This window comes from Marmota monax, unplaced genomic scaffold, assembly GCF_021218885.2.
Source record: "Marmota monax isolate L192 unplaced genomic scaffold, Marmota_monax_Labrador192_F-V1.1 WCK01_AAM20220418_F8-fsc00050, whole genome shotgun sequence".
In the NCBI taxonomy this organism is placed as follows: domain Eukaryota; kingdom Metazoa; phylum Chordata; class Mammalia; order Rodentia; family Sciuridae; genus Marmota; species Marmota monax.
Window position 1 is genome coordinate 6,759,746 of NW_026694552.1, and position 19,586 is coordinate 6,779,331.

The 19,586-nt window shown below is 39.1% G+C and overlaps 1 protein-coding gene across 1 annotated transcript in view; it reads right to left on the reverse strand.

Moving 5' to 3' along the window:
- Positions 1–19,586, reverse strand: part of Col4a6 (collagen type IV alpha 6 chain) — a 281,018-nt gene that overhangs the window by 36,725 nt on the left and 224,707 nt on the right. Inside the window, exons 8-18 of the mRNA XM_046420854.2 lie at positions 18,738–18,773; positions 14,991–15,053; positions 14,001–14,036; positions 13,774–13,815; positions 12,355–12,447; positions 10,961–11,014; positions 4,147–4,206; positions 3,057–3,101; positions 2,526–2,579; positions 1,686–1,749; positions 204–311 (exon numbers count right to left, since the gene is read on the reverse strand). Coding sequence (XP_046276810.1) covers positions 204–311; positions 1,686–1,749; positions 2,526–2,579; positions 3,057–3,101; positions 4,147–4,206; positions 10,961–11,014; positions 12,355–12,447; positions 13,774–13,815; positions 14,001–14,036; positions 14,991–15,053; positions 18,738–18,773 — 655 coding nt within the window. The remainder of the gene's footprint in view (positions 1–203; positions 312–1,685; positions 1,750–2,525; positions 2,580–3,056; positions 3,102–4,146; positions 4,207–10,960; positions 11,015–12,354; positions 12,448–13,773; positions 13,816–14,000; positions 14,037–14,990; positions 15,054–18,737; positions 18,774–19,586) is intronic.

Here is a 19,586-nt window from a genome sequence, read left to right on the forward strand (position 1 = left end):
ACGGTACATCATTTAAGTCAAAGGAAAGCTGTTTACCCACATTGGGCTGGCAGAGGGAGAACTTACTGACTGTAGTGTAACTTACCTTTGACCTTGGCTATGTGTGTGCCCAGACCCAGAGTCATTAGAAAAGGCTGTGAGGAACCAGAGTGGACACAGGACTGATCTGTGCAAGGGTTGGGTTAGGTTTTTTTTTTTTTTACCTGTTAAGGCTGGGAGACCAGGGGGGCCAGAAGGGCCACGCTGGCCCTGGATGCCTTCATCTCCTTTAAGGCCAGGGAGGCCTGGTATACCAGGGTCCCCAGGATAACCTGGCGTTGCAACAGAAAATAAAACAGTGAACAAACACAGCAGAACCCCACCAATGTCACAAAATAACCAACAAAAGATATGGGGAGCTGTCATGAAGCTAGAAGTCCCTTTCTGGACCTTTCTGGGTTTCCCAGATGCTAATGGCTTCACATGATAATAGGCCTATGGAAGCCAGTTTTCTACTAGGGTTCAGAATTGGTCTGGCTAGGGCTTTCCTTCCAAGATAAGATCTGGTAAATGGTAGGAGAGTTCTTCCCCTGCTACTAATCTCCTGTAACACCTCAAATGTCTACCATTTGGGTTAAGATGAAGTCCACTATTTGTGTTATATACATAGGGTTCCTGGAAGCAGAAAGCCACTGTAAACTATCAGTATCAGACAGGGTATGGAACTGGGAGAATGAGAGGAAAGGAGTAAGTTTGGAGGCCCAGGTGGAAGAGGCACTATAGTAGAAACCTTTGATCAGGCAAGAAGTAGCTAGAGACACTGGGCATCTGAATCTTTGGAAGAGGCAAAGGGAAGAGTTGGACACACAGTAACTAGCAAAAGGAGAAATGAAGACAAACTTTCATACTGTTGAGGGTTCTCAATAACTTGCTCCCCTAATCCTGTTATTGGCAAGCACAAGCATGCATGGGATCATCTATATGAGACCCTGAGTGTTCCATAATATTGGGCTGAAACCAGCCCATATAGGGAGGATATCAATCCTTCCCTAAGCATCACTAGGAAAACCATTTTTATGAAATTCAGGCCCAGGCAGACCCAATTTCTAATTTTTTTTTTTTTTTGTACTGGGGATTGAACCCAGGGGCAATTTACCACTGAGCTATATCCCAGTGCTTTTTTTTTTTTTTTATTTTGACACAGGGTCTTACTAAGTTGCTCAGGGCCTTGCTAAATTGCTGAGGTTGGCCTTGAACTTGCAATCCTTCTGCCTCAGCCTTCCAAGTCGCTGGGATTACAGGCATGTGCCACCATGCCTGGCCAAATTCTACTCTTTTTTAAAAACAATATTTATTTTTTAGTTGTAGTTGGATGAAATACCTTTATTTTATTTATTTATTTTTATGTAGTGCCGAGGATTCAACGCAAGGCCTCACACGTGCGAGGTGAGTGCTCTGCTACTGAGCTACAGCCCCAGCCCCCAAATTCTACTCTTGATGGACCCAACACAAAAGTGGGAGGCTGAGCTTGTCTTCTCTGCCCAAGAGACTGGAATCAGCTCCATTCCCCAAGTTCAGGACCCACGAAGGGCCCTTAGTAGGGTCAGCAATCCACTGGCTGACAAAGTATCGTTTATTAATTATGCAGGATATAGAATTTAATGTCCAGTCTCTTCTTCTCCCGTCAAATCAATGAAGAGTTGCACCTGAGATCACAGCACCACCTTCATCGATGTCTGGGCCTGGCAGGCCAATGCCACCCTTTTCACCCTGCAAAGATTAAATACATTAAACACAAATATTTCTCTGACCTCATCACACAAGATCTATGTGTTCTCATAGCCAGTACCTAGGGAAATGAAATGTTCCTCCTTCTCAGACCCTGGATTTCAAGGGCCAACTAGTCCAGAGTTAATTTCAAAGGGCAATAAATTTAAGTCAAAGGTGACACAAGGCAGGCCAGAGGCCTGGCACTCGATAGCAAACCTGTCAAGGACAAGGAATCCCAATTTTATTTTGCAATACTACTTAAGGTCATTCTGCTTCTGGGCCTGGGAAATACATCACAGGCATAGACAACATGGACATACCCAAGAGGTGCTAAGGAGGGAGCAGAATTTAAAAATGTTTTCTACTCTCAGCAGGCTTGGGACTGTAATACTGTCACTAGCTTTGTTAGTGGGTGATGTCAGGTAGAGAAAGTCAAAGGAGTCCTAACTCTCCCAAAAGAGGGACCCAGGCACCAGAATAAGTTATAGTGGAATACCCAAGATAGGTAGTAGGCACTATCAGCCCCAGGTGCAGGCAACAAGGGATACAAGTCTGTAGAGAATTTAAAAATAATAATAAAACCTAAAAGTTGGTAGTATCTGAGGAATGCTCATCAGCTTGGTGTGCTCAAAGTATGTTGTATGTATTTCTGGAGGAAAAATATACTATCTAAAACATCAGTATTAAAAACACTTCATTTAATATGTAGGCATTTATAGTAATTCTTCACCTTTCCACCTCCTGAACCCTAAATTTTCACTTCCCAACCACATTACCTTAATTCCTGGAAATCCATTCAGCCCAGGAAAACCTGGGGGCCCCATCATGCCCTGTGACAGAAACATAGTTATCACTAAGTTTAAAGAATAAGTGTATAAATGGAACTGGTGTTTGAATTAGGCCAGGGCAAATTGCACAGGAATTTTGGCTGGCATTCAGGGTATGTGTGGCTTCTAACTGACTCTGGAAGAAGAGAAGGCAATATGGCACTAGACAGTCTACTTGCATATTAGGAAGTACAAAGGTCACAAGGCTATGGCTACAAGCAGGCTAGCCATGCTAGTCCCCAATATGATGCCAAAGATGTGTTACCATATGATGATGTGCCAAGGCACCAAATGTGACATTGGACACCTATCCATGCTCTTAGGTGAAAACAAAAGAGATTGACTAAGATTACATTGTTAAGGTTAAGTGGACAATTTGCATTCTAAGCAATGTCTCCATTTGGCCATGTTAAGAAAAGCAAGGGGGCCTTTTGATTAGAATTTTGTACACAAATGCTTTACTGATATTAACCAAAATACCTGTGTCCCTGGAGGGCCTGGGACTCCTTCTAAACCAATAGGACCCTGTAAAGAGAATAGCCACACCTTAGAAAGATTATTGGCCCACACTGGAAAAAGTTGCTAGACTTACATAATAAAGCTCTCCAACTGAGTTCAGGATTTAGTGGCTCCTAAAATCAGGTAAGAGAATGTTCTTAGACCTGACTTAATGACTTCTTTCTAAGCACTAATCCATCAGGCTGAATAGCATTTGTAAATGGAGCATTTTTAAAAGCTAAATAAATGGAAACATTTTAAGTAGTAGGTGGAATTTGGTAGAAGGGCTGGGTGGTATTATACTTAGTTTGCATTAGTTCCAAGTCAGAGGATTTTATAATAGATTATGGGACAGCCTCTTGTCTTCCACCTCAAATACATACTTTGTTGGTGATTATGTGTTTTTAAGACAACAGAGACAGAAAGATAGAGAAAGACATGGCAGGGTAATGAATGAATATTGTGAAATACTCAAAAGAACTCCTAAAAACTGCGTGGACAAACTTAAAACACAGTTCTCTTTATAATGTTACTAATTTAACTAAGGCTAGCCAATTGCTTATAGTTGAAGATCTAAGTGCCTTAAGCTAGGATCAGATAGGCTGATTGTTATTTTTCCATTCAAAGTGACATTATTATTGTCAACTATTGACTCCAAGCTTACTACATTCTATAATTACCCAAGCTTATTTCTGTCCTATAAAGATTGCACTTGTTCCTCTTTCTTACATCCTTGTGCTACCTCCCACCTACATTCTACTGGGAGAGAATGGAATGAAAGAAAGACAACACAAATATCTTCTTTAGCTCAGAAGATAATTTACATGAGGGCAAGGATAGTAAATAGGCTGAGCAGCCACCTAGAGTAGGGAGTATATCATTCCTTATTCTAGAGAGACACTCAGTCAAGGGAATAGGGCCAAGTAGAGAGAAGGAACCTATCAGGGGGCTGAGGGAGAGAAACAAGAGAAACTTAGGTGGCTATCGAGTACATAAAATAAAGGACCAGACATTAAAGAAAATGCATCAGGTGACTTGACAAACCGGGGAAAGCAACATTCCAGGTTCATACCCTAGGTCCTGGCAAACCAGGGATTCCCTTTTCTCCCTTTTCACCAATAGATCCAAGTTCCTAGAGGAAAAAAGAAACCACAGGTTACGATATTCTTCTTCTCTTAGGTCTCCAAGCTCCATTCAAAGGAAGGAGGTAATTTCAAATCAGCTCCACTGTTCCATTAGGGAGGCTAATCATTTTGCTGAGTCTCTTGCCAATGCCTGAAAAGCACATAGGGCCTGAATATAATTTAGACTATTCCTTCAGCATTCCTTTTTGATTCTAGAAGTAATGCCTTTCCCCAAAAACACTATTACATGTATTTATAACACCATGAGCTAACAGCACAGGAATAATAAAATACCTAATCTCTTTGATTCTAGGGAACAGGAAACTAACACACAGAAAGGTTAAGAATCAACGAAAAAGTCAGGTCTCCTGTCGTTCATTTCTGGGTCCTTTCCATGAGAATCAGTTGTCTTCTACCATCTAGGAAATGGACTCTTTGACCCACAGAAGACGGTGCAAATCCTTGGGGGTCTGTAGGTTGATACTAGAGGGAAGAATTTTCCCCTTTGGACACATGATGACTGCAACACCCTTTTCTGTAGGAAGGATTTTTTCTACCCAGAACTCTGCAGCTCCATACTGGGAATGTAGGGTTCTTGCCAGGTCCTAGGAGTGTTGCAAATGGAACTGTTAAGATAGACTCCAGTCCTTCTTGCCCTGCTCACAGGAGGTGAGGGTGAGTAGCCATGGGTATGAATTGGGGATTCTCTAGGAAAAAACAAGGACTCCAAGAAGCATACTGAATGTGAGAGAGCTTCCTACCCTGTGGGTATCAGGTAAACATCTGGTCCCCCAAGATACAGAAGAGTTCATTACCAAACTGAATAAAGTCTTTAATGGAAAACTTAAGTGGGACCATTTTGTTTTAATGGAAAACTTAAGTGGGACCATTTTGTTATCATTGTTTGAAATTTCCTATTTTGGAGCATAGATTTTGGCAAATAGCACTTGGGCCTATCATGAAAGTAAAGGAGGCAATGAAGCTTTCTCAAATGGAAACTTGTGAAAAGATGCTACATGTTGTAGTGGCACGTCTCCTATTGTCCACTTAATGTGACCTGGCTCAGCTGGGGTGAGGGCACGGGTCCAATCCCATTTGTAGCTTTTTCTTACTCTTACATACTCAGTGCATTCCCATGGGCACTGAAGGCTGGCTGAATACCCCCATGGCTTTCTAGGCTTAGGGTTTTGTTTTTTTCCTTAATGTGGGTTGCCTGTTGTTATTGTTGTTGGTTTTTATTATTGTGGGGAGGGTATGTGGCTGTGAAGGGTCCAATTCAAAGCAGGTTTTGCTTCCTACTTGCCTTTTCTCTTTTCTACATCTACAGTTGTGTGTCAAACAGTTCAGCCCTTATACTGAATAGATTTTCTAATTCTAAAGGACTGTAGGTCAAACTGAATGCAAACTCGTTTGAAGTGTTTGAAATTTTTTTTTTTTTTTTTTTTAACATTTCAAATTGGAAACCACTGTATGCTGCCACCTGGTGGAACGTGTCTATGGGCCTCTGAGTTTGAACACTTCAAGCGGTCTTCCCTGACCTGACCAGGAAAGCTGTGATAGCCAGTGTTGCCCTCAAATCTTAAAGCACTAAGATTGGCTATGTATGAAAGTTTTGTAAGCAGAAGGCCTCTGTCACACTCTCTTCTGTTTCCCTCCAAGGCGCTGTTACTGCTGCCTGAACACATACAAGGTAGTCCAGTAAATGATTGCTGAATTGAAGGCTTGGTTAATGAATAAACTTGTTTTAAATTGGTTTAAAAAGTTGTTGAATTGAATGGAATAATGACCAAGAGAAGGGGCAAGCAGTGAAGAATAGAATGCCCAGAACTATCTCATGCCCCCCCCACTTATCTTGCTCAGTTATAAATATAAGGGGACTTTGTACTCCTTCTTTAGAAAACAGAGAAAGCCTCAAGATTCTTGCTTTCTCAAAGAGAGAGTCTAAGAACTAGTGTTACAATGTGAACAAAAATAAATACATGAAAAATGTAAAAAGGAAAAAATAAAGAAATATGTGCATGTGGAATTGAGCCATTAAAAGATAAATGGCTTGGCAAGACACTGCTGTAGTCTCAGCTTGTCTCCCAGCACAGGGAGGCACTGTACAGGGACCCTGCTGAATAAGCTATTCTAGCAAGTTGTCCCGGGACCTGGCCCATCACAGCCAGCTCTTGTTGAAAGTGGTCCTGCAATGGCTGCTCCCACACTCCTACTCCCCCGTGACCTGGAGAGCCTCACTAGAGCACTAGCTTAACTCTTTCCTGCTCTCCTGCGCCCTGGGCTCCTGATGATTTTAAGTTCCAGGGAGACTCAATTGAAAGAAAAGCCCACCTATCCATTAGTTACCTCAGATCCACTCAATAGTTACTTCAGGATGTGACAGTTTCTTCTCTTCTGCCTCCCCTCACTTCTTCCAGTTTGCCTTCTGGTTGCTGGCCCCTTGGACAGAGGGCACATGGGTATACAATTCTCTCTGATAACCTCCATAGGAGGAACTGTACCCTACAAGTGTGAGTGTGCTGCTGGGGATGGGGTATAGGAAGCTAGAACTGAGCCAGAAAAATCAGGGCTATTTGGTCACTGGAGGTGGGGGCAAGCTAAAGAAAAGGAGGTCTAAATCTGTTAGATTGGGTACCTTGTCTCCTGCAAAAATTTGGGCTCAGATGGAAAGGAAACAAATGGCTAAAGGGAACATCTTAGATTCCCTAGAGATTTGCATCCTCAGCAATGCCTTGTTTTTCAGTGAGCATAGATAACTGAAAGCTGATGAGAGGACTTTGGATTTGAGAAGTGTGTTTCCCCTGAAAAGCCCAGAATGCCCCAAATGTTACCACCTTTCTCCTCATAGCTTTTCTGCCAAAGGTACTTAGGAACATTCCCATTAAGCAGATAGAGATATTAGAAACAAAGCAGTTACATGATTTGGCCACAGTAACATTGAATCTGTGCTGAAATGGGCTCAGAACTCTGATTTCTGTTTCCACCCTATGAAATTATGATGTTCTATGTAAAAGGAGGTATTTTCCAGCTTTGATTTCTTTGCAACTGGCCGTTTCCACTTTTCAGCCCTCACTGTGAAATACCCTCACTTTTCAGCCCTCACCAGAAATACTGAGCTTGAAATGGTGTTGCAATTTATTACTGCACATTGTGGTCAGTCAGTTTCTTTTTATTTTATAGGACAAAAGTGAAAAGATTGAAATTGCAACAGAAGAAATCCTCTGAGCTCCAACTGAAGAAAAGGCATGACAGTGAACCAGTGAATCCTATAGCACCAGAGATCATAAAATCCTTTCTATGTGATTTAGAGACAAAACACCACCACCTCGGTGAATAGAACAAACTGGACAGTAGGGGGCAGTATGGTATGGGGAAAAAACCCCTAAACTGGCTAGAATTCGAATGTGATAGACATCATTATCCAAAGTACATATATGAAGACATGAATTGGGTGTCAACATACTTTATATACAAACAGAGGTATGAAAAATTGTGGTATATATGTGTAATAAGAATTGTAATGCATTCCGCTGTAAGTTTTTTTAAATCAATAAAAAAAATGAATGTCAATCTCAACTCTGCTAATAACTAGCTTTGCAAATCTGGACAAGAATCTTCATCTGTTCAAGCCATGGTTTCCTTGTCAGTATGAGGCATAAGCCAGGCTTATCCCAGGCTTATCTCACCTTGCTTACCTCACAGGGTGCAAGATGGCTAGTCAGAATCTACGTGAAATGCTCTACAAAGAAATGTGCAAGGGCTGGGGCTGTAGCTCAGTGGTAGAGCGATTGCCTTGCACACATGAGGCACTGGGTTCGATACTCAGCACCACATAAAAAGACAAATAAAATAAAGATATTGTGTGCCTATCTACAACTAAAATACCAATTTTAAAAAGGCCCAAACCTACTTGCAAAGAGCTCTTCAACAGAAATATAATATGAGCTATTATATTTTCAATTTTCTAGTATCCACATTAAAAAGTAAAATAGAGATTCGTTTCACAATGTATCTTATTTACCTAAATATACAGTAAATATTATCATTTTCACATTGAAGTAAAACTTGTTTCAGAGATATTTTAGGCTATGTTTTTCATATAAAATTTTTAAGATCCGATGTGTATTTTACATGTACATTACGTCTCATTTCAGATCAGTCATATTTCAGGACCTCAGTAATCATATGTGGCCACTGGTTATATTATTGGACAGCACAGCTTTGTATTTTGTAAAGAAACTTCACATACATTGTGACCAGGACCCCAAAAGAGTAAATATGACCACAGCCATATTACAAATATACAGACAGAGGTTCAGCAACTTGCCAAAGTACCAAAGCTGGAGCTGGGCGTAAGGACTAGGTGTTTGTATCTGACAGCAGGTTTCTGTTGCTTTCTGATTCATTAGCTGCACAGCTGATTAAAATCAAGGACACTGAACAAATGATTCTCTATGCTCATTTGTTTCTACAGAGTAATAGGAATCCTCATGGAAGCAACCTGTGTCACTGGCTCCCTTGTTTTGCTTTCTGGCCATCCAGAGAGAGACAAAGTGTTTCAAAATACTGTAGGGAAGGACTGGAGCCATCTATCCCCATTGTGATAGCAAGCAGGGGCAGGACTTGTCACCTTTGATTCATTAATTAATTTTCCTCTTATTCTCTACCTCAAATCCATGAAAATCTTGTCAGCTTCTTCAAAACATCTTATGATTTGAGATAGATAAACAAAATATAATATATCAGTTTTATTTGTTTTCTCATTCCAACAAGGCAACTGTAATTATATATATATACATATTTATAATAAATTTGAATTTTTGTTTTATTAGCTGATATCAAGTAATTACTGATCATTAATTAGTGATGATGATATTGTCACTATGTTTTAACTCAGTTTTAGAAATACTGTGGTATTTATGATGAAATGATATTTGCTTCAGATTTGCCATGTTTTGCTAATTGTTGAATCCAGGTGATGAGTACCTGTAGGGGTCATTATGGCATTCCCTCTGTTTTTGTGTATGTTTCAAATGTTCCATAATAAAAAATGTAACATGTTTACATTTTGAATTCATCCACTTCTTCCACTTCCATTGCTACCACCAGAGTCCAAGCCACCACCATCATTGTTTACCTGGCCTTCTGCAATAGCCTATGTTTGCTCTTCTATCCCCTATCCTCTCTCCCACCCAGTCAGAGTGATCTTTAAAAAAATACAAGTCAGATACTTCCAATGGCTTCCCATTAAACTTAAAAACTACATTGGATCTGCAAAGATGGCCATGATCTGGCTCCTGCTTCCCTGTTTCTTGTCCTTGCTTACTTTGTCCTGCCCACTCACCTTGAAGTTCCTCCAAAGTGATGAACTTTATCCAACTTCAAGGTCTTGGTACTTAATGGTTCTCTTGATCTGAAACTCCCTGGTCCTTTCCTGACTTGCTGTCTCATAATATACAGGTCTCTGTCCACCTATCAGTTCCTGAGAGAGACCCTTGTCCCAAGTGGTCCACTCTATTCCCCACCCATATTCTATCACTTTACCCTTTTTCCATCTTTTATATGATGATATATGAACTTTCTTCTTTTTGTGTGTGGTGCTAGGGATAGAATCCAGGGCCTTGTACATGTTAGGCAAGCACTTTACTACTGAGCTACACTACCGACTCCTGTATTTAGTATGGATTTAACTCATGTTTATTTCCCATATTCTCTGTCACTCCCATTAGAATATGATCACAAGGACAGAGACATTTACTTAATGACTGTTATAACCTCTTTTATGGTTTAGATATGAGTTGTCCCCCCAAAGCTAACATATTAGACAACATAAGAGAGTTTACAGATGAAATGATTGAGTTGTGACAGCCTTACTGGAAAGGATTAACTGGATGGCAACTGTAATCAGGTACATTGTGACTGGAACACGCAGGTTACTATGGGCATGCCTTCAGGGTTTATATTTTGTCCTTGTTGAATAGAGTACTCTCTCTCTCTCTCTCTCTCTCTCTCTCTCTGCTTCTTGATAGACATGGCCTGAGTTTCTCCCCTCCTCCATGCCCTTCCACTGTAATGTTCTGCCTCACCTTGGGCCCAGAACAATGGAGTTGGCTGTTTATATACCGAGAACTTGGAAACCATGAGTCCCAAATAAACTCTTCCTTCTGTAAACTTGTTCTTCTCATGTCTTTTGGTCACAAAAACAAAATAGTTGACTAAAACAGCCCCTGAGTTCAGTAGAATGCCTGCCATAAAGGAGCCCCCACAAAGTATTTGCTGAGTAAAAGAATCTAAGCTAGAAAGGCAGATACATAAGTAGAGATAGTAATACTAAGAAGACTTACCATTTACTAAACATTTTATAAGTTACCAGTATGCACAAAGCCTTTTTATTGCATATTATCTCATTTAATTCTTAGACCCACTCTATCACTTTTTTTGTAGGTTAGGGAACTAAGACTCAGAAAAGTTAAGGAAATTTTAAAAATCTAGAAACTGATGAACCCAAAAGTCAAGCCCAATTCTGTTCTAATGCTAGAGCTTGAGCTGATAACCTCTAAAATATACAGATTCATGGAGAATCACATTAATGTCCTCATGAATTCAAGAATCAAGAAAATTTCCTTAAATGCCTTATTATAGTGGTACTGGTAGCATTCTCTTCAACCACCATGAGAAGAGGTCTCTCTGTTAGCCTCCTAGTGCTAAAGGTTTTGTCCAATCAATCCCTTTAATATATGTTGACCAAGTAGGAAGACTTACCAGGAACCCTGGAGGGCCACTCATGCCTGGGAAGCCTGGAGGCCCTGGTTCACCCTGGAAAATATGCCAAAGGCTAGTAAGTAGCATCAGGGAGCAGCAAACACAAAGAAGGATGGTTTTCTCAAAGAATTTGGGCTGGGGAGTGAGGAACTTATGGATATTAGGACTGGAGAATCAGATAGTGGTGTATATCCCCATGTTGCCTGATTGGCAGCTGTATCAAGATATCTTGTTTAGGGAGCCCTTTGCCATGTACAAAGATCAAGACCCATGACTGTCTAAAACAGAATCTCAAATGCATTGTTTGTTTAGAAGACAGAAAGAATGACTATTTTTTTTTCTTGTGGAAGAAACTGTTCAGTGTGATTTCCTGTAACAAACTATAGGCTACAAAGAAGTTACTGATTTGGGACTAGAATAACAGTGGCAACTTGCATAGGCACACATAGTGTTTTCTTCTGTCTTTCCCTTATTTGCTAATTTATCTATAGGTACCATAGAAGGGCTCCCTAAGGTGTGCAGGTGATCAGGGAGGCAGACAACCTTTTATATGCTCCCAGAGTTTCCTAAATCAATGATTATTTCCTGTAAACTTGGAGGGGCCTGGAGCTGTTGCTTCTATAAAGGCAATATTAAAAGTGTGAGACAAATCATGTTTGCCAGCTTGGGCCCTTTAGCCAAGGGAAAAATATGATAAAACTCAAAGGAACCCTAGGAAGGAAGGGAATTCAGGTTAATGAAAGGTTATCTGCACACCTTAACAGAACAAAGCCATTCAAATCCAACCATGTACATAGTATATATTCACCTATGCAAAAATATAGATTATGAAATATCTCAGTTAAACAAGTTTACAGGGTTGGTTTTGGTAGTTTAGATCAGGTGAATCAGGACATCTGCTACTAGCTGGTGACAGTATATCCTATTGTAATGTCAAATTTTGAGGTCAAATAACGTCTTCAAAAAGATAACTCAAATGGGATCCTAATTAGAATAAGTTATACTCCATGTATATATAATATACCAAAACACATTCTACTGTCATGTACATCTAAAAAGAACAAATTAAAAAAGATAACTCAAAATGAACCATTTCTATGGTATGTGTTCTGTTACAGTGCTTTGGGGACAACCTAAGTGTTGAGATGTTTGGGAGTTAGAAGGTAAAAACCCAAATGTTTAATTCTTGTTACCTACACATTGAAAAACAGACTCAGGTTCTTTAGAAAGCTTTTCACAAGGTACAAAAGAAAGAAGGCTTTACTCTTAGTCCCAAACAAAGGTCCATTACCTAAAACCTTTTATTTTTTTAGAATACGCTCATATTACAGATGAATTCTGGTATTAATAAGAAAGGGATTATTAATTTTTTTTCTGTTCTAAGTGTTTAATACCTTGGATCCTTTCTTCCCTTTGGGGAATCCCATGAATTCTAGTTCCCCAGTAGATGGTGGTGGTCCTGCAGGGCCAGGGAGGCCAACATCCCCCTGTAAAATCAAAGGGAACATTAAACAAAGGCTAAACCACACAGACTATTTATCCAGAGGGTGAGTCTATCCTCTGGATGTAATTAAAAAATAAACTGTCCATTACTGTGGTTGGTTCATCCTTGCATTTATGAGGAAACAAAACTCTCATTGCCAAGGGATTGAGAATCATAAGCCTGACCAAATGAATTTTGTACCAGCACTGCAGAGGGAAGAAGCAAGATAGATAAAAGAAACCCATGGATTCATGGTTGCCATGGTCATGCACAAAAGGGTTTTTAGAAGACAGCCACAAAGGGGTTTCAGCAAGGTGAACAGCTACCTCTTGGCAACAATGATCAACTCTAACTGGTACAAATCTTTGCCAAGAACGCAATCAGAGGCAGTGAAGTGTTTATTGGGACATTAGAGGCAACAGTTGCTCTTTCACAAAGCAGTGCTATCCACAAGAGCCAGGCAGGAAGAGGTGGAGCGCAAGTTCCCAGCCTCATTAGAGATTCCCAAATCACCATGCAGTTTATACAGAAGAAAATGAGGGAAGGAGAGAAATAAAACAGAATTGTGAAAGAGAGGTTAAGAAAGAGACAGACGAGATAGACCGGGATAGAGAGAGAGAGAAAAAGAGGAGAAGGAGGAGCAGGAAGTATTAAGGGAAGGGAGGAAGCAGAGAAAAGGAAAGAAGGTGATGGAATATACAAAACCACAGGGCAAACCAGGTGGAGGGAAGTGAAGAAATATTTCAGGAGGGTATGTTTGTTAAGACAGGTAAGAAGCAGGGAGATGACAGTATTTTGAAAGATAAAGAACCACAAAAGCTGATGTGTCACATGTGTACATGCAGCCCTCAAGGGATCCCATTGGGGAAATCTATGTGGATAAGGAAATGCCCATTTCTTAAGGTGAAGAACCAATCCCCTATGGAACTGGAGACTATCATGCTAAGTGAAATAAGCCAAACCCCAAACCCCAAATATTCTCTCTGATATGTGGATGGTTGGGGGAAGGGAGAGGGAATGAGAATGGAAAAGACAGTAGAATGAATTGGACATAACTTTCCTATATTCATATATGAATACATGACCACTGTAACTCCACATGATGTACAACTGCAAGAATGGGAAGTTAAACTCCATGTATGTGTAATATGTCAAAATACATTCTACTGTCATGTATAACTAAAAAGAACAAATAAGAAATAAATTATAAAGATTATTATCACATAAAAAAGAACCAATTCTCTTTCACAAGCAGGCACATGCTTCAAGAAATTAGAGACATTTCTTGGAGCATGTGTAATGCAGATTGTATTTTCCAAAATCTGTTTACCTTGACTCCTTTCTCTCCTTGGAAACCTAACCCCATATTTCCCTGGGGCACAGGGGTACAGGGAAGAAAAACAAAATCAATTACAAACAAGTTCCAGGAACTTAAATTGAAATGCAGTATTATTTTTCTCTTACCAGAAAGTAAACTTAACCAAACTAGTATCTCTCTGGAGAAACCAGAGTACTAAGTAACGGGAGATAAAATGCCATAAGACAATGTATACTTACATCAGGACCAGGGAAACCAGGGGGGCCTGGAGGACCCTAGATTACAAGAAAAGAGTTAGCACCTGTTAATTTTCAAAGAATATGGGCATGTTGGAAGTCACTGGGGATAAGTCCTCTTCCTGGCTTGGTGAAGACTGGCCTTGTTATAGCAGATTCTAGCTCCTTCTCTCATCGTTTCTTTAATCTCCTGCGAAAACTCTCAAATTGACCTGGTAACCAAATTCATGCTAAGGTAATGAAGACCTCATGTATCATTCTTCCCAACAGATCCAAAATTAAATATATATATATATATATATATATATATATATATATATATATATATATATATATTTAGTTGTAGATGGACACAATACCTTTATTTTGTTTATTTGTCTTTTTATGTGGTGCTGAGGATCAAACCCAGTGCCTCTCATGTGCTAGGCAAGTGCTCTACCACTAAGCTACAACCCCAGGCCCACAGGTTCAAAAATTTTAAATGATGACTTGGTGAAAGTAAGCCAGAGTCACAAGCAAAGGGATGTGATGTACTGCACATATACCAGTGATACACATATTTGATACCAGAAAAATAGGTAGGTGGGTAGAGCCATCCAACATTCAATGCTGAGAAGAATTTTGAAGCTTTGTGTTCAGGGTATGTGACAGAAGTGGTGGTGGTATGATTGATTAGCAATGTCTGTCTTGGGTAAGGGAGCAGAAGATAGCAGAAGATATGCCATGTTTCTGCCATCCCTGGGCTATACTTTGAGTTGAGCTGAACTAGGAGGCTTTGGAGTTATAGATTGGATGGTAAGAAAGACTCTGACAAATAAAGATAACCAATAGCTCCTAGCAAGAACATGTTTCATATTAATCCTCCAGGAAGGGAAGTTACCCTTCTCTACTAAGACGGCCTAGATTACATAGGCTTACATTTAATCTGTAGCAAGGTAAAGAAAACAGTCATGTCAATATTGTGATCACATACGAGATTTAAGTTGGTCTTACTTGTAATCCTGGTGGTCCTATGGATCCTGAATCTCCAGGAGATCCAGGTGGTCCACGTGGGCCCTAGAGTAGTAAAGTTTTACCATGGTCAAAAACAAGACAGTTTTCCAAGAAAAATAAAAACATCTATGTGCACAAAATTAATAAAGAATGTTTACAGCAACTTTATTCATAATAGTAAAAAAATGGAACTATCCCAGGTATCCATTGACACAAGGACTGGTAAATGAACTATAATACATTCATACAGTGAAATAAATACTCAACAATAAAAAGCAACAATCTACTGATATATAAAAAGTGTGGATGACTCTAAAAAGAACTGTACTAAATGAGAGAAGCAAGACTCAAAAGGCTATACTTTACAATATTTCTTATATATGAAGTTCTAGAGCAGACAGAAATTAATCTATGATGGTTTTTTACCATAATGGTGGTTAACTTTGGGGTAGGGGCAAAGATTTACTGGCAGGAGGCAGAAGGGAATTTTCGAGGTGATGTTCATGTTATATTCCTTAATAGAGGATTGGATTACACAGTAGTATGCATTTGTGAAAACTAATGTACATTGTTGCAAATGTACATTCAAAAATCTGTGAATTTTACTGTATGCAAATTTTATATAAAAGAAAAACCTGCAAACAAACAGTGAAGTTTAATGATAATATGCTATAATATTTAGGAGTAAGTGTTCGCATTGTAAGTTTACTTTGCAGTGCATCAAGAGTAGGGTGAATTGATAGAAGGATGGATAGATGGATAGATGAGGGATAAATCAAGTATAATAAAATATTGATGGTATATGTTTTCCATTCAATTTTACTCTATATTTTAATTTTCTTACTAAAATGCTATAAAAAGAAAAAAAAACTAAAAAGAAAGAAAAAGCTATTTAGTGTCAGATAAAGTAAATGTCAAGACAAAGAATATTTACAGAGATTTTAAGATTATCAGAATTAAAGAGGGGGCTCTTCATAATGATAAATAAGTCATGAAGAAGACAATATTAGATGTATCTATATAACAGCAGAGCTTCAAACTATGTGAAGCCCAAACTGACAGAACTACAAGGAGAAGTAGGCAAATCCACAATTACAGTGGGAGATTTTAACATCTCTCCCTCATTAATTAATAGAACTTAAAAAATGAGGACATTAAAGATCCAACAACATTGTCAACTACCTTGATCTAATGGATACTGTTTATATCATTATACTCAAAAACAACTGAATACATGTTCTCTTCACATGCATATATGGAACATTCACCAAGATAGATCATATGTGGGGCCATAAACCAAACCTCAGCAAGTTTAAAAGGATTGGAATCACACAGAGCATGCCCTCTTAACTGCAATGAAATCAAACTAAAAATCATTAAAAAGATATTTAGGAAGTTGTCAAATACTTGGGAATGAAACAACACACTTAAATACTCCATGGGTCAAAGAAAAAGTCAGAAGGGAAATTAGAAAATGTTTAGAACTGAACACCAATTCTAAAGGCAAGGCAGAGAAATCAAGCAAAAGATTGGAGAAATGTAAGGCCTGGTTCCACTGGGAACCTTGTAAACTAATCTGCTATTATGGTATACAACATGAACATCAATCAGAAAATTTCCTCCTGTCCCTTCCCAGTAAATCTTTGCCCTCATCCCAAGGCTAAGAGAGGTCAGGACTTAGGAGGAAAAAAAAGGAGGAATTCAAGGATAGTCCCTAAGAATGAATGACAATATAAACATTGCTTTGAAAAGAACAGCCTGTTTTCTCTTTACTGATCACAAATCTCTGATTTAGTCATTAAACATCCTATCCTCAAATTTAAGCACTTTCTATATGATGACTGGGTAAATAGACACTGTACTTTTTTGGACAGGGAACAAATCCCTAAGAGAAGGTATGCAGCAAAAACAGTGTATGTTATTTTACAAACTTAATGATCACACCATTTCAACCTACTTTGTGTAGCTCCAGGGGACCTATATGCCCTTGGCCCTTACTCATCTTTGTTTTTGTGTAGGCTTGCATACCTCTTGTTTCTTGCCTAAAGCCTCCTCCCACTGCCTGCAAGTCTAAACACCATCCATACTTGTCAGAAGCTACCTTCTCTCTCTAAGATACAAGTCTCCCATGATGCATCTTTAGGTGAGTAGCATCTCTTTTCTAAGTTGCTGTGGAATTCTATTTTATTTCTTTTATAACCTTTATTTTAAATTAATGTTTTAAAACAGTAAATTATCTTTCACAGCAGTGCCTCCTAGTCTGGTAATCACTGTGGAATTCTTATAACACATTCCATTAGTTTTTACATGGGGAAGGGAGGGACTGTGTCTACATTGCCTTAGGGAACTCATAGCACTTGCTCCTAGGAGGTATCCAATATCTGTTGAGGATTGAAAAGGGAAGGGAAGAAGGAAGGAATTTAGGAAAGATGGAAGAAAGAAGGAGCAATTCTTATGCTACTTCAAAGGAAAGTGATGGCTATGTCGAGTTCAAGGGGAAAGAAACCTCTTCTTTGTACTGGGGATTGAGCCTAGGGATACTCTATCACTGAGCTATATCCCTAGGCCCTTTTAGTTTGGAGACAGTCTCACTAAATTGCCCACACTGGCCTTGAACTTGAGATTCTCTTGCTTCAGCCTCCTAGGTTGATGGGATTACAGATGTGCACCACTGTGCCCAACAAACAAAGCTCGTTTTTAAAAATATTTTTTTTTAGTTGTAGATGGACGCAATATCTTTATTTATTTATTTTTATGTGGTGCTGAGGATCAAACCCAGTGCCTCATGTATGCAAGGGAAGCGCTCTACCACTGAGCTACAACCCCAGCCCATAAAGCTCTTTTTAATACAACTTAAGGCCTTTCACGAACAATTATCAGAGTCCCTAAAAAGAATTTCTCATATGGAATACCTTTTTTAAATAAGTGTGTTCTACTTCTTTTGTACAGCACTAAACACTTAGTAGATGCTTGCTGAATGAAAGGCAAGATACTTTTCCTAATACTTCCAGAGAAAACAGGAATCCCCACGTATCCATGGTTTCATGTTTCATGCTTTAAGTTATTCCTAATCAACCAGTTTGAAAATATTAAATGGAAAAAGTATCATAGATCTTATGGTCAAATAAGCTTTACATAGTAGTCTAATGTTATATCCCAATGCCTAATCATTTATCTCACTTCATCTCACCACATAGGCATTGTATCATTTCATATCTTCGAAGAAGGGTAAACACAGTACATTAAGGTATTTTGAGAGAAAGCAAAACAAAAGGGGCTAGAGAGTACATTCAGATAACTTTTATTACCATGTATTATACTTGTTTTGTTTTATTATTAGTTATTTTTGGTAATCTCTTGCTGCATCTAAATGACAAATTAAACTTTATCGTATGTCTGTATGTATAAGAAAAAACATAGTATATATACAGGGTTTGATATTATCCATGGTTTCAGGCATACATTGGCAGTTTTCTAACATATCTCCCACAAATAAAGGGGGGCTACATAGGTTACTGACCTAAAGTCTGAAAGCCTGTCTGTTGTGAAACTTGAGGTAGACAGTTCATCTTCTTGGTACCTTCTCATCAGAGAAATGGGAATTGTATGACCTGTTCTATCTCAACTCTGTAGATTGCCTTAAGAATCGCTATGAAGACCTTCAAACACCATACAAAACAACAACAAAAACACCACCTGTGACTGTCGACTAAACACTGAGAGCTCAATACATAAATAACAACTTACAGGGATTCCATCCAGTCCAGGTAATCCAGGATCCCCCTGAGAAACAGACAAAGGCGGGACACTGAAGAGATTAATCAATCAGGCCTGCAGTATTTTAGACAACTAACCTAAGATTCATGGAGATAAAATGCATTACAGAAAACCTGGGCCTCCTCTGCCAACATTTCATGTTTTAAATATTGCATGAATTGGACATATTCAACCATTTGCTTTTTTCCTATGAAAAATCTGGACTCTTGAAGACAAATATTATAGCCTTGGCTGAACAGGATTTCATATTTTACTTGGATTAATTAATTTTCACCTTTGCTAGGAACTTATCAATTAGAAACTGCTTCTGCGGGCTGCTGATTTTCCTGCTCTTTTTAGAGGAAGGCAAAGCTACCTTCCCGTGTGCCTTCATCCCCAGAGAATCTGTGCCCATATGTATACAATGCAAATCAGACATTTCAAGGGAAAATCAACAGAGCATACAGTCTCTGATTACGTTTTAATTACTTTGCAGCATCTTAAGCCACTGTATGAATCTGTAATATAACCATCTTGTGGAAACTGCTGTGTTCCACTAGATCTAGGGTCTCTTTGATTTTGGGCAAAACCGTTTAATCAATGTTTGCTAAGACAATGGCTATATTTTGACACTTACTAGTCTTACCCCACTTGGCTTGCAGTCAAAAATCAGCTCTCTGTAGCATGGAAATAGCACTGCCTGGGGTTAGGCTCTTTGGTTAACTGGCTGTGTGGCTTTGAGCAAGTTACAAAGCCTCAGTACACCTCAGTTTTTCTATCTGTCAAATGAACAATATAAAATCTGATAATGGCAAGGTCCTTCCCAATTCTAACATTGCA